A 16,761-nucleotide genomic window follows, 5' to 3' on the forward strand; every position below is an offset into this window, starting at 1 on the left:
AAAATAACCCCTTTTTTCTCTAATCTTCAAAAAATTAATCCCTTTTTTCTCTAATCTTCAAAAAAATAACCCCTTTTTTCTCTGATCTTCAATTTTTTTGCCTGTTATTCTCTAATCTTCAATTTTTAAGGGCATTATTCTTTAATCATTTAACCCCATCAAAACCCTCAAACATTCTTAAATTCAGATTGCGAAACTTTTATTTCTTTTTTCGAAATTATCTCCCCTTTCCGGAAGTGAAAAATAAAAACAAGTGCTTTGACATTTACCCACATGATTTGTCATTTCCAATAACAACAACAATAGACAGAGCTTAAGATAATTGCATCGAGAAAACTATCTAAAAAAATATTTGATGCAAACATGCATGAGGCAAATAAACCCACGAATTGTTCAATAAGGCAGGTGACACGCCGCGACAGACTGACATGGTTTCCTGACGGCTGCCATTGTCGACCCTGACGCCTGCGAAGGTCATGTCCTGACAGCCTACCTCTACGGCGACGAATTGTCTGTTAGGAACCCGGAAAGTAAAAAGAATCCAGAAGATACGAGAAACATGTGTTCATATAAAAAGGGTTGAAAGGTAAATACAAACATACATGTAGCGTAGAGCTCGTAGTTACAAATATTCAGGACACCATTTGTCTGACAAATAAACAATGATAAATGTCAGTGAAATGTCTAATTATATAAGTGTACATTTACATAAACCAAACATATCACAGTATATTGAATACTTTACCAAGACAATGTTATTAAAATTGTTCCTGTTATGGTCTAAAATGTTCCAATATTAATGCAATTGTTAGTCTTCTGTCTAATTCCCCTCTAAGGGTTCATTATAAATAAGGATATATATGAATGCCCCTTTTTGCGGTATTTTCCCAATATTCATACCTCAACCAGTCACCCGATAATCATATCAGGATCATAAAACAAGTCAAAATCCTGATTTTCACAAAATATATCATCGTGTGATGTGTTTTCGTACTAATAACAATTTTCACTGTTGAGTTTTTATTCAGGTGTTTACTTGGATTTAAAAAGCATGTCCTATAGATTGATTTTAGGTATCTAGTTTTTTTTTGTCAAGGCTTACTATGATTTTTGTTGAGCCTTCGACTGTAGTCGAAAAAAGTTTTTAAAATTTTAATGACTTTCTTAAACTATCCTTGGTTTGTACAAAACTTAGACAGAAGCTTGTTTATGATCATAAGATAGTATCCAGAAGTAAATTTTGTAAAACGATAAATCCATTTTTCCGTAATTTACTTTAAAATGGACTTAGATTTTCTGCCAGGAAACAACACATTCACTCTGTGGTTAAATTTTAAAAAATTTTGATAACTTTCTTGTACATTTTTAATTTGTACCAAACTTGGACAGAAACTTGTTTATGATCAAAAGCTAGTATCTAGAAGGAAATTTTGTTAATATTTTGTACCTGTGTATCTGTATTTTACTTATAAATCATTAAATGGACTTAGCTTTTCTTCCAGTTAACATTACATCCAGTCTGCAGATAAAGTTTTTAAAACATTTATTAGATTCATAAACTATCCTGGATTTTTACCAAACTTGGACAGAAGCTTCTTACAATCAAAAGATAGTATCAAGCGGAATATTTTTATTGATTTTTTTCCTTCATTTTTGTTGAGCCTGCAATTTACAGCAAAAGTAGGCGAGACACTGGGTTCACTGGAACCCTTACAATTTTTTTACTGTATCTGATTACTTTACGATTTTTGTATGTCAAAAAACCGACGTCATACATGTATGTTTTTGTATGAAATAGAAATTGGATATGTACACAGACCAGAAATGACTATAAAATCCGGAAATCAGTATTTTCTAAAGCCATGGTTCTGGTGATTGCTTGAATAATAAAACTTTTCAGTACCAAAAATTACTAGGTTGGTGTTTCATGTGCTGAAATTGTTAGATTTTGATTAATTTCAGTTTGGCACCTGGTTTGTACAAAATACATTATTTTTGGGATACGATTGCTTTCAAGCAATCTGTAGACTTATACCAGTGGCTCAGAGCATTTCCCTCACGTCAATCGTTTTATTCTGAACATTAAAGAACATCTCAGATTCTTATAATTGTCTTGCTTTAAAAGGTAAAAACAAACAAAGGGATTGAACTTAAACAACTTTCCTATAATGTTCTTTTCATAATCTTCATGTTTGATAATTCCCTTGACTTATATGCGTGTTTTAAACAACACGGAAAATCAGAATTAAGCAGTATTTATATTTAGTATTTTTATAAATTTAGAAACACGTCAGAGGGAATTCCCAGTTTTGATATGATGCGAGAGTTCTCTGAATTCCGATAAATCTATTTCTGTCATTTAAGAACTGGAGTGGAGTTTTTCTTATATGTTACCGTTATGAAACTGATATTTGAGATTGTACTTCCAGAAAGAAATAGAGAACCATCTAGGTCGTTTTATAAACATTTAATATACGTTCTTGCTCCAGGGTTTGTTTTGGAAATGATGCGCATGCGTATAATTTTCTTAACTTCAAGGGGTTTTAGATTGAATGGTTGCTCTGGATTCTCCACTCAATTAATTAATTTATAACTCATGGGATCTTTTCTATGTATGTCTGCTATTGAAGGTTATTGTTGTTGCATAATTTTAAATCATATGCATCATTTAAATTAAAATAAATGTAATCCTCATCGTAGAACACCCCTTCAGGCGAAACGGAGCCTTCCATATTAACGTTTCGAGTTGTTTCCCTTCCGGAAGTAACTTACGTGAATTCTGAATCAAAACAACACGTCGACTATTAGCTCGTTCTGTCAATAAACGTCGTATTATATTAAAAAGGATCGCATTTTAAAACGATAAATCTGTACGGAAAGGAGTCATGATCACTGACCCAAAGGAAATTAAATATTTAGGAATGGGGTTCCTCCTAGAATTAATGTAGGAAAATAGGTGATAAGATACTAAGTAAAATACCTTCTCTCAGTCCGAGTCTCAGTGACTGCTGTGGAAAGTAAACTGGGAATTGATAGTACAAAAATAAGACATATATAGGCCTGATTACATTGTTCATACACTTTTATCCGTGATTGGCTATTTTGTAACTATTTTAAATGTGCAGTTGAATAAGTTTTGAAAATAATATTATCCAGCTACATGTATACATGTGTCAATGAAACAACGGCAATCGTATCCCTCAGAGCAATCTGCTCTTTGATTATACATGTATGACTGCAAAAATTGAAAATGTTTTGGTCGTATATTGGTATCACGTTGGCGTCGTCGTTGGCGTCGTCCGAAGACATTTGGTTTTTGGCACTCTAACTTTAGTAAAAGTAAATAGATATCTATGAAATTTAAACACAAGGTTTATGACCATAAAAGGAAGGTTGGGATTGATTTTTGGGTGTTTTGGTCCCAACAGTTTAGGAATTAGGGGCCAAAAAGGGACCAAATAATAATTTTTCTTAGTTTTTGCACAATAACTTTAGTATACATTGTAAGTGAACAGAAATCTATGAATTTTAACATAAGGTCTATGACCACAAAAGGAAGGTTGGGATTGATTTTGGAAGTTTTAGTCCCAACAGAAAAGGAATTAGGGGCCAAAAACAGGTCCCAAATAAGCATTTTTCTTGGTTTTGCACAATACTGTAACTTTAGAATCAATTAATAGAAATCTATGAAATTTTAACACAAGGTTTATGACCACAAAAGGAAGGTTGGGATTGATTTTGGGAAGTTTCGGTCCCAGCCAATTAAGGGCCAAAAGGGTCTGAAATTAAACTTTGTTTGATTTCATCAAAAAATGAATTATTGGGGTTCTTGCTGAATCTAAACATGTACTTAGATTTTTGGTTATGGGCCCAGTTTTCAAGTTGGTCCAAATCGAGGGTCCAAAATTATTATATTAAGTATTGTGCAATAGCAAGAAATTTTCAATTGCACAACAGAGCTCCAGATAAGCTGCTTATTTGCATGATCACGCAATACAAATAATAAAAAACCCATTGCAGGGTTCAATAATCCAATTAATTCAAAGGAAAACCCAATTGTATGCTAAAATCATGAGTTCTCAACCCTTTTAATGGCTACCATTTGCGTTATTTACCCTTATCTGTTTACAGTCGTTGCATAAACTATTTTAATAATATTTATAATTGGAAATTTCCTTTCGTTCTAAAAATAGATCCCTGCATCAAGTAGCTGAAATGGTCCCTGTTAGAGTTTTCTGTTGCTCAATAGGTACACATGTTTTTGAAAACATTTCGATCTTCTCAGCATTTATCCCATATGCCAATAAGCGTGTGTCATGTAGTCATATTTTTTTTTGCATTGCTCTGAATTTATCATAACATACATTGAATTAAAATGAAAGTGAATGTCCGGTAAAAATATTGAATAGAAGCATGTTTTCTGCTTCTTTTGAAAAGCTGAGGGAAAGTTATGATGATAACAAGACTCAGCAAGTGTTTTTAGGAAGCCTCCATCGAACACAGGGCCGTGTGTGCGTACCTTAATGAGAACATCGCTAATAAAAACAGGGTTTCCTCAAAAACGAAATCAGTTGGGGGAAAAGTGAAAGGCCAAATCAATTATGACATGATAAAGCCTCAGAAACCAAAAGTTCTAATAAAAGACAACTAAAACCAGATTTATGAAAATTGGAATAAAACAAAAACATTCAAGTATAAGTAGAGTTCATATACTATTTTTTTTTCATTTTACTGTTAATTAATGAATACACACACAGGCACTGGTATCAGAATTTATTATATAAAGGTATAAGACGAGTGCCTGTGAATACATATCTGTTTTTTTACAGTTTATATGAGAAAACACAAAACTGGCAGAAGGTTTGAAACGGAACACAAATTAAACCTACAATTGCTCCTCAGTGAAAAATTTAGTAATAAACTCCTCTTGGTAAAGGGGAGACAACTCCTGGTATTCTAATAAAGTAAAGTATGATTGTAAAAATAAGATTACATGAATGCTATTATGTTATTTCAGGAAATTTTCAGTACCACCAAATTCAGGAGATAATATTTTAAGGAATATGAAGACATAACTTAAGTATGGAAGACATCAAGATAATCAAAACAGAACCTCAAATTAATTTGTTAGAACATTCATTTCAAAATGTAAAGAAATTTGCTGAAATTTTATATAAATGTAAGCTTTGTACATCTTTACCATCAATACTAACATCTGAAGAAAGTTTTCTTACCCATGTTAACAATACACACTACCAAGACAGTGATGCTCTCAAGAAATGTCGAAATTGTAGATTGAAATTCCGCACAAAGGAAGATCTATGGGCCCATCAGAAGTTAATGCACTCTGATTTTGGGAGTGAAGATGAAAGCTCTGATGACGAGAATGGTAAATTTGAAATTGCCTGGCAAATAACTACAGACCATGCTGATTTAAATAGTGTTGATCAGCTGAAGCGAAAGAAAGGAAAAAAGGAAAAACATAGCAGAAAACAAAAGAAATTGAAAAATTTGACAGCTGAAGATGTGGAACAAGATCCGCATGTAGTTATAACTCATGGTATTGAACAAAGCATATCTCCAGCACCACAGAATGACTCAGAAGATCTTAAAAAACTGACCAATCAGATCGCTTCAGACGCTAGTCCTAAAGGAAGTATGGGTAGCAATGGAAATGTTTATAGTTCTACCCCAGAATTTGGCAAATATACAAAATTAATACGTGAAGGTGGAAATATAGTTTATTTTTGTCAAGTTTGTAATTGGAAATCTCAAATGAAAGTTATGTTTACAGAACATTGTAAAAGTACTGCACATTTAATTAAAGTGACCGTAGCAGAACAAAATGATAGCCATGATAAAAATACAAACGAAAATTCATCACAAAACAAGTATGAAAAAAGAGGACATTTCATGTCATTTTTGGATGAAAAAATTAACTATTATATCAACAAAAGACTTTCCAGTGAATCAATTAATCCTGAAATAGAGGAAAAAGATAACCAATCAGAAACAAGGAAAGAATCTCTAACTACTACAAATGATGACCATGTAATTAGTGAAGAAATAAAGAAAGAACCTGCGGATATTCCAGACAATGTTTCAATAGATATAGATCAGGTGGAGACTAAAAACAATGTTCACACAAATAGAAGAAAGAGAAAAGTAATTAGTAGGTTACTGAAAAACAGTGAAATAGAGAATAACAACTGGTCAGATGATGATTCAGATAGTATACCACAACCCACTTCAAACAAACAATCCCGACAGTATATAGACAGTTGTAGTGATTCTCAATTCAAAATACAAAAATCTACTGCACAGTTCTCTCCCTTGAATCTCAAGACAATGGAGGATGAATCTCAAAGTAGTAAAACAGACGAACAAAGTATTGTCAGTGAAGAGAAGGAAACAGTAGGAAGGGAGCAGTCTGCGGGGAATGATAAACGTGATATGGTGGTGAAAGATGTTATATCTAAAGCTGTAGATAGTGAACTGTATCGTAGCAGCATGTTTATGTACAGATGTTCCTTGTGTCCATTTGTATGTAATGATATCACAGAATATAGGTAAAGTTGTACTTATATATTATCTTATTCTATACATATATATAGATAAACATTTACATGTACTTTGGAAATTTACATCTGTTGTCTTATCTCCTATATCTTTTGTAATTGTATGCTTTTTTCAACATTTTTTCAACACCTTTCAATGCAACAATTTGTGAAGTTATTTGAAACAGGTGGGGGGAATATATTCTAGACAAAAAAAATTAAGAAGAAAATGTATTGTTCACTTAAAATTGATTAAAGGCCCTTGATTAGCAACATGATCTTTGACTTTACAACACAATTAGACAATGAAATGAAATATAAACTGCTTATATAGTTACATATATATATACTGTAAACCAACTTATTTTCGCGACTTTCGCGAGTAGAAAAATAACGTGAATAGAAATCGTCGCAAACATGTCAATCTTTGATCTTTCCTTATTAAACTTCATCAAGTAAATCAGATAATCCCGAAATTAAATAGCCGCGAAGTGATCAAGAAAATTTAAAACGCGAAATAAAGTACCCGTGAAAATAAGTTGGTTTACAGTATACTTGCATATATATATAAAGTCTCATTCAAATCATTTATTTCAAGACATAATCGTGTCTAACCATTGCTAATACATGTAGTATATATATAGATAAATTGTAAAAACCACAAACTTTCAGAAACATATATTTTAGTCATGTATGGCTCCTTCAGTTGATTGTATTGTTACTCCTTGTCATACAATTTGCTTTCAATCATAAATTAAACATCAATCCATTTTTATTTGTTCAGGGTCCATTTTGAGAACGAACATGAGCCAGAACAACAAACAGATGTAGTGACAGAGTCTGGGTACACTGACTGTAAAACAGAGCAGTGGAAAGTACTAAGGATTAAAGAACTTCTTCCTGGTTAGTAACACCTGAACAAACAGTCAGAACTTATATTGTTGATAGCTGGCTAAAAAAATATTCTTAAACTAATCATAACAAAGCAAATGAGACATGCTGGCTTTGCCATTTGAATAGTCTACAAATATTATCCCAGAACAAAACATTCAGCCCATTCAACATACTATTTTGAAATTGATGGGATAATAAAAATATCTGACACAGTCATGACAGTGTTTTAAAAATGCAAATATTTGATAATACAAATTACATGTACATGTTGTACTTCTTTTTTTTGTTCTTATCTGTTTTAGAAGATGTAACAATAGATTCAATATGTTGCCTCAAATTTCTGTAAATTATACCCAGTTTTTATGAAGGGAGACCACTCTGATAGATTTCAAAGTCAAGGGTTATGTTCACAACATGACAATAGAGTTATAAGTTTTATATATATATATATATATATATATATATATATATATATACAGTATTTACTTAATTTGAGAATGAAAATGGGGAATATATCTAAGAGACAACAACCCAACCAAAGAACAGACAGCATCCACAGGCCACAATAGGTATTCAACACAGGAAGAATTTACATATTATATAAATAACACATAGCTGAGAGGGTGATAGAGCAGATTGGTACCCCGAGAAAACATTGTCAACCGTGGCGAAGCCAAGGTTGACAATGCTTTTTCAAGGGGTACCAATCTGCTCTATCACCCTCTCAGCTATGTGTTATTTAATTTATTATACTGAACGTCCTACTATTTTTGTCTTTTACAGATAAATTTTATTTCAAAAGGATTTTCTATGACGTCACGTACATAACAACGTTACGAGTATTAGAAATAAACAACAAGATGTTTTTTTATTTTTTTATTTTGACAGTTAAATAATAAAATTTGATCCAAAACGTCAAACTTAAGCATTGTATTCAACTACTTGATGTAAATTCAATCCATTGTCCTTTAAATTGTCGATTTTTGATTGGTTGAGACGAGAGGGTAACATTCAAAAAAATTGTCACCCTCTCAGCTATGTGATAGAGTAAAATGACACCCTCGTATTAGCCAATCAAAATATGGCATTTTAACGTGAAGTATAATAATATAATTTAACAAGTTTTTGTTTTTTACAGACATAATAGTAGCTCATCCGAGAGGAAATGTTTCACGTGACCTTTTACTACAGAAAGCCAGTATGGTGGCAAGTGAACCAGAGATAGCTTTGTGGGGACCAGCATGTAACAAAGCTTTGAGAGAGTTGTTTCCTGATAGTTTGGCACAGCGCAAAGGAAAATACAAAAAATATCCTTTTTGATTATTCATTGCAGGCATTGTTTATCTTGTCTCTTTATGTGTAAGTGTTAAATGTTATATAGAAGCATGTACACTTACATTTATAAACATTTTACTTTTTTTTTGTTAACAATATTACTTTGATCATGTTCATATATATAAGCAATACAAATAATTGTCAATGAATTGGGTTTGGTCCTGTTCTATTGATTCATCTCTTTGGTACCAAATTTTGTAGATTAAGTAAAAATCAAACGTTTGCAAACAAAAAGCAGGTCGACCAATTTCTTGAGGGAAATACTTTCTTAATTTAGATAGATTGCAGTTCTGTTTGATTTTACACTTTAATTTGCTGTTCACCTACAATATATATCAACAGTTGATGTACCCATATTTGTCTGTCAATATTTTAAAATGCATTTTACCTGTTAACAATTAGTCTATAAAAAAATATTGAAAGCAGGCCTGAAACAACGCATTTTACAAACAGAAAAACACTTTGAAAAATAATTTCCTTAACAGTCTAACAACCTATTTCTTTGGTGTGGCCTTGATAGATCAGGTACAGCAGGAGGAAGCAGCCTCAGCAGAAGGAAATGATGTGGATTTCTCTCCTCTCAGAGATATGACACAGGACATGGATAAAATACTACAACATTTACATAGTAAGATCTATCTTATATATATGTTATATATACATGTATATATATAAACGATTATAAATTGAAAACTACGTTCAAACTTATGATTGCGTTGGATAAAAACCGCAATTTTTATACGTGTGCATGTAAAACAAATTTCGTTGTAGAAGGGTCTAAAAACAGCACAAACAACATTTTCCAAAAGACCAAAAAAGTGAAAAAGTATATTTAAACAAAACGCATTTGATATATATATATATAGGAGAATGTTCAAGTTTTCTATTAGCATCAAACCTCTACTGTTGTGTTGTGGTAGTATGTTGCCTTGGTTAAACCAAAGACTTTAAAATTAGTATTTGCTGCTCCTCTGCAAAGCACATGACATTAAGGAGTAAGAGCAGTCAGCTTGTCAGGAATAATGTGTCTACCTACAAGTTGTTACCTTGTCAACTAACACATTGGAAAATATAGCATGTTAATCTTGTATAAAGCAGTGTTGGTATTCATTTCTCAGTAACATGCCCTTTCCTGAATATGCATTTGATTTGCTGCCAGATGTAAAGAAGCTATATATATAATATATATTAAAAATTAAATACACAAAAAGAGTTTTAAAAGCAGCATTGTCTAGCGCTTTCATCCATCTTGGGACTTTTCAAGACTATGAACGTCGTTATGGGGAACACATTAGTGTTATGACGTAACGTCATTGTTCGTAACATATAAGTTTCGTTTTGATCATTGATGTGAATACTGTTTTTCCAGCTATAGTACGATGGAGGGGTGATTTAGAAGCTGGTGTTTCTCGAGATGATGTATTACATATACTTGGACGTAAGATAGATGACTCAGAAGTCCAGCACTGGGGTGTACAGTGTAACAGAGCAATCAGAATACTATTCCCACATGTACAAATGAAACGCAAAGGAAAATACAAAACATATCCTTTTAATATATTACTGATTCTCCATATAATTTATGACATAAAGACTCATTTGTCATAGTTAGTTAAACTGATTCAGGGAAACAATCTTTAATCAAAAGTATAGGGATAATTGATTATGTAAATCTTCAACATTCTAATGAAATACTTAAAGAAAACGATAGGCTTTTATTGGTGATATATCTTAATACATGCAATAGGAGTGGGACTTCATGGCATAATACCAACATTGAAAAAAACAGGTATATCGTCGCTGTTATGCAAAAACCTTGTATCTCAATTTTTTGCAGAAATCTTTTTATCGATTATTTAGGATCAAATATGTATGTTCCAATGTATGCGAAAATATCTTATCTTCTAACCAATCATTAATCCAAATTCTGACATGTGACGCAAAAGTGTAGTCGGATTGGTGAGACATTTTGTTGTGCGAAAATATTGTATCTCAAAAGAAAACACTTTGCACGGCAGCTGACATTATAACAGGTACAGTTTTATCAATTTTAGCTTCTCAAAGGTAATATATAACCTAAAAAAAAACTGAAAATACAATATAGGTACAGAAATTTTTGCTCATCTTGGTAATTGATTGGTTAAAAGATCAGATATTTTCACATACAGTGGAAAATACATATTTAATTCTAAATAATCGATAAAAAGATTTCAGTTTTACTGCCTGGTGTAAAATTATCAAAACCTTAGATACGAGGTTATTGCATAACAGCGACGATATGTGATTGATCATGTATTTCAGAAGGAGAGGTAATTGATTTGTGTATAGGGATGTGGGGGTAAACCATAGCAATCTAACAACACAAAAACAAAATGAAATATCTGGAGATCAGCTAACATTTTTTGACAAAAGTCATAGGTCTATTCTATTGAACCTATGCGATGTTGGGTGCTAATGAGTTGTATTGTAACAACATGCAGATAGAAAAATACATCACTTAGATATGATTTTCCTCAACTTTAGCACTACAGTATATTTTGGAGTTACATTTTCTGATCAGGTGACAAAAGAGGTAAGTCAATAATTACAGAATAATAAAAAGGTATCTCTCTTTAAAATGTGACCATTTAAAATTTGAAATACAATCAAAACTGTTTTAAACAGTTACTTGAGAAATTTGCATTGTGTTTATTATAGCAAATTATTGCAAGTATACATGACAGTCACTTAGAAATGTGGTGCCGGGTGAAATTACACAAGAAAATAAAGTTTTTGGTATCGAACAACCAACAAGACTAGTGTTTTAATTGCTGCCTTTTTCTCCTAAGATGATCAGTAAAAATGGTTCATTATATTTGAATACCAGAAAATTATGAAATATTAGCCTCTAGAATTTAGAAAATGTTAATATATATCTGATACATACAAGTATGAGAAAGTTGTTGATATAAATGACAATCATATTGTGAACTTTAAACAAGAATTCATCAACTATTATATATACATTAATATTTAAAAAATGTCAATTTTGTCCAAGAATGAAAGTCTATATATATCAATTATTTCTTTTAGGACTTTGCATCCTTAACTGCACCAAAATCAAGACCGCAGAAACCAGTAGTTAAAGATGATGGGGTTAGTTTATTTCTAGATTGTGTACATTATTTGTCCATCTATTAAATATACAGTCGATTCCACTTAATTGCATACCGCTTAATAGCATAATTCGGTTAATTGCATAGTTTTCTCCTGCACAAAACCATTTCCCATTCATCTAATGTTAAATTGTCCGGTTATATGAATAGCTCTACAAGTGGACTTTCGGTTTATTGCATAGAAAATTATTGCCGTCTAGATATGCTAGATAAACTGACGAGAATTTTGACCGGAAACGGTCATTTGGTAAGTATATTTTTCTTGAATGCATCCTTATTTTCGTTATTATTTCATATTTACTTTTTTGTTATTGAAATAAAGTTTTAAAACAGTTTCTTTCGTGTTTATATTATGGAATTTGATTTAAAAATAAACCTCAATGTCTACACAGGTAAAGTTTCCCATGTTCTATTTTAAGCCTCGAGGTCATAAAAATGTCAAACAGATAATTGTTGTAAAAACACTGACCATTCTACTTCAAAGGGTGTTAATAATTGATTGGATTTTAAACAATTGTCAATAGATTACATTTGGGGTTAATTTTTAAAACAAAAAGTCCTGCTAATTATCGATCATAACCAATGTGAACTCTATTGGGCTTGGGGTGATCTGTATTAATGTTAATATTATAGGGCATTTACATATGGTTAAAGAATTTTATACATCAATCATTTGTTTTTTTTTATTTTATGAAAAGAGCATTTACTTTTAATTATTATATTTTCTCACTTTCAACACTTGTGTCCAGCGATTAACCCGTACAGGGCCCCACCATTACTGCTTTGCATATACGAAACTAACAAGTTGTTACTTCAGTGCCCAACTGCATATCAACAGCAATTCATTACACATCTATTGTTAAAATAATTATAAACTGTGAAGTATTGTTTAAAAGTTTATTTTAATCAAAGCCTAACAATGTACATTGTACATATGGGTCATAGAAACAAATCTATTTTTAGAACAGTTTATTTTCGTATCCCAGGTAAAGGAAAGTCTGAATGCAAATAAACTAAAACTAAATGTGTTTATAATCTTTATTTAAAGAAACAAAATAAAATAACACATATGACACTAGAGTAGACATAAAATTTTTATTAGAATAAATCAACATTCAGTATATTGTATGTGGATTACAGACGTTCATCTTTCTTCAGGGATTTCTTTTACTGATCTGTTCTATCGATGTTATTTGACATTTGGCATTTCGGATATAAGCATACTCCGCTTTATTGCATAATTTTGTCTGACAAATAGGCTATGCAAATAACCGGAATCTACTGTACATACTGATATATAATGATGACTCAAAGATCATGTTTGAGTTTCATGTTGGTTGTTTGAAGATGGGAAGAATAAAGTTAGCATATTGACATGATTGGGGAAATTGTGCATAGCACTTTAGAAGTTTACCAGCCTACATCAGTACCTATTTATCTGGATCAGCCTTTTTCATATTATACACATTGTAAAAAGATTTCAAATCATAATTTACTCATACCTCTCAAATTGAAATAAATAATAATAGTTTGTTTTGTCTTAACATCACCATTAAGGTGAAATGAAAGACAGCATTCAGATAAGGTCTGTTTTTACATTTTATATGCTACTGTGAAGGTACTTTTATTCGTTGGGTACCAATTTTCGTGGTTTTCGTGGATGACTCTATCCACGAATTTAAGTGTCCAACGAAATAAAACAACCATTCTCCAAATCAAGACATGGAAAGATCCCCATCGGTAGATTTGACTACTGATATGATCTAGAGAATATATTGAAAAACGCCAAATCTTAGAATACTTTAATAGCAGTCACAGAACTACAACCGCATGCAGGATTATACCCATTTAATCTTTAATAACCTAAACTGTACAACTTTTGATCTTTTAATTCTCATAAAAAATATTTTTGATCGATGAAAGTCAGATTTTCGGTATTGATATCCTCATAGTTCTCGTACATATGGGAACTAATAATTTTAAGGGGGCTTGATTTTGATAAGAATTATTTGACAATTCAAGATACGTTTATAGAATTTGTTTATGTTACTGTTTTCTTTAGGTGACATGTTTATGGCTTATAAACACAGTTGATGGTCTTTAATCTGTTGATCACTTCATCGTGGGTTAATTAGTGTTATCACTACGATTTACACGGGTCAATGTTTACTATGCAATTTCCTTCAATCCAGACTATGTGTAACCTTCGTTTCTAAAGGCTTTAATTTTTCAATTTTATTTTTTTATGAAAACTAAAATCAACGAATTTAAAAACCCACGAACATGTAAATATTGCTCAAACCACGAAAATTGATACCCACGAATTAAAGTACTTTCACAGTATTTATTATCGGTTGACAAAATATAACAACATCTTGCAAAATATCACAGTACACTCCTGCAGAACCAAAAGTATGACCTCATAGAATCTGAAGGTGTTTGTTTCTTTGATCACTAGTCTACATATTTAGTTTATTTCAGATCAAACCAAAACTAACATGGAGAGATGCCATTAGAACTATAGGAGGTAAAGCTTTTACAGCTCAAGACAAGAAATCCATTATTACCAAAGGTTGGGGTCCATTGATGAGCCTAGGGGGTCCATCAACCTCTGACACAAAAGAGACAAGCTCATCTCCCAGTATGTTCATGCAAGATCAAGGACTTGCTCTGCCAAATGTCACATCTGAAATGATAAATTCAGCACAGCCATTTAAAGAATCTCAAGAGCTGCCACCAAGAAGTGGTGTCTCTCCACAGAATATGTCATTACTCAGGTATCATCTAACATCTAGTGAGTTCAACATGTACTACAAGTTTGGTGCTGAGTTGGAAAAAACTATATGGCAAAGTAAAGATGAACTAGAACAGGCCAAGGTTGATCGTGAAAAATTGGCAGCAGGTGAAGACACTGTCAACAGTCAGATCTCAAATAGTGGAGATGAAAAGAGCAATGATGCTGACGATGAGAGTAGCCAGAGTACATTGGGTGATGGTAAAGCTTCATCATTTTTTAATGAGAAATCAGATAATCCAAATGTTATTAAGACTGATGATGGTATTATGTATATAAAACAAGAAGTTAATTCTGATCAAGACAGCTGATACTTAGATTAATGTGTTAGGAGGTTAATATGTATAAGCAGAATAGGACAAAGGTTTACTAGGGAATCCAAAATCTATAACTTTTTTGTCAGCGCTTCTGCATTTGCACTGTTTCCTTTTACATTCTTCTAGTTAAGGATTTTTGGTAAAACTGTTAAAGAGGTATAAATTATTTTTAAACAAATTTGCACTATTAAAAACATTTGATGACATCAAGATACCATCTAGAATTTTTACAATTTATTTGTCATCTTCATATAAATATATCCTTATTTATATAACCAGCACTAGGATTGATTTAAATTTACATTTACATTTCTGAGAAAAATTACTGTGGATTCATTATTATTCCTTGGGCACCAATTTTCGTGGGAACAGGTAAACCAGGAGTTCATATCTTCAACAAATTCAAATTTCCTAGTGGCTTTTATGCAGAGATTGGTAAAAGCACAAAATTAAAATATCGGTGCAAATGTAAGTTTTCCTTAATCCACGAAAATGGTTACACACGAAAATAAATTTGATCCAAAGTAAGCCATAAAGTAGTAATTAATAGTTCAGGCGTAAATCATGAAGTTAAATCTAATTTTGAAAAAAGAAGTTATCCTTGTATGGGCTTCTGCCTCTTTCATTAGTATTTTCACATCACTATCATTCTTAGAATTGTCACAAACTTAAGTGTTTTTGTAGCTTTTAAGATAAGAACTTATATGTGTAAGCTTGTTTATTATGTTTTATGAACATAAAAGTCTCTTCTTGTTAATCAAGGTTTGTAAGACTTGTTTTTACTGCCTCTATTTTGTTGTATTTGGACTTTATATACAGATAAGTGACTTTTGAAGATGATTGTAATGCACTGTTTATCTCCACAGGAAAAGATTCAAGTTATTTTTCTTTTCACATGTTTAACAAATATTTGTAAGATTTAAAGTAAGATCATTTCTTAATAAAAAATGAATGTAGTTTTAATTTTTATAAATCAACTTTTTTGTAAAGATGAATATGAAATATTCCAAATTTACAATATTAAAATGAATGTGGGAGGGAACAATAAAAATGTTAATTTTTGGACCATTGGTTGTTAGACATTAAAAAGGTTGTATGCAAAGTTGAGGTACCAGTATGTTTTTTTAATAGGTGGTACATCAAAATTCCTTTGAACTTTCCTTCCTTCAAAATAATTTTAATGGAATAACCCCTTATAAACTTCTTGATACAGAATTACTTAACTTTATTTAAATAAACAATATTTATTTATTATACCCCACGCAACGAAGTTGCGGAGGGTATAATGTTTTTGACCCGTCCGTCCGTCAGTCCGTCCGTCCGTCAGTCCGTCAGTCCTGTTTCTTGTCATCGCAACTCCTCTCAAACCACACAACAGAATTTCACGAAACCTTTTCAGATGAAAAGGACATACTATGTAGTTGTGCATATCGACAGGAAATTCCGATTCAATTTTTTTTATAAGAGTTACGCCCCTTTGAACGTATTTGCTTAATGTACTACTGCAACAGTTTGTCATCGCAACTCCTCTGAAACTACACAACAGAATTTCACGAAACCTTTTTAGATAATAAGGACATACAATGTAGATGTGCATATCGACAGGAAATTACGATTCAATTTTTTTTCTAGGAGTTACCCCCCTTTGAACTTATTTACTTTATTGTACTACTGCAACAGTTTGTCATCGCAACTCCTCTGAAACTACA

The 16,761-nt window shown here is 31.8% G+C and overlaps 1 protein-coding gene across 1 annotated transcript; it reads left to right on the plus strand.

The window, feature by feature from the left end:
- Positions 1 to 227: 227 nt before the first annotated feature.
- Positions 228 to 15,455, plus strand: LOC143063116 (uncharacterized). The gene is made up of 9 exons (XM_076235082.1): positions 228 to 586; positions 5,018 to 6,569; positions 7,342 to 7,460; positions 8,590 to 8,758; positions 9,278 to 9,414; positions 10,156 to 10,328; positions 11,311 to 11,358; positions 11,859 to 11,921; positions 14,423 to 15,455. Exons 2-9 carry the CDS (start codon positions 5,083 to 5,085, stop codon positions 15,044 to 15,046), a joined length of 2,820 nt encoding a protein of 939 aa, XP_076091197.1. The 5' UTR covers positions 228 to 586; positions 5,018 to 5,082; the 3' UTR covers positions 15,047 to 15,455.
- Positions 15,456 to 16,761: the final 1,306 nt, after the last annotated feature.

Source organism: Mytilus galloprovincialis, chromosome 2 (assembly GCF_965363235.1).
Source record: "Mytilus galloprovincialis chromosome 2, xbMytGall1.hap1.1, whole genome shotgun sequence".
Lineage (NCBI taxonomy): Eukaryota > Metazoa > Mollusca > Bivalvia > Mytilida > Mytilidae > Mytilus > Mytilus galloprovincialis.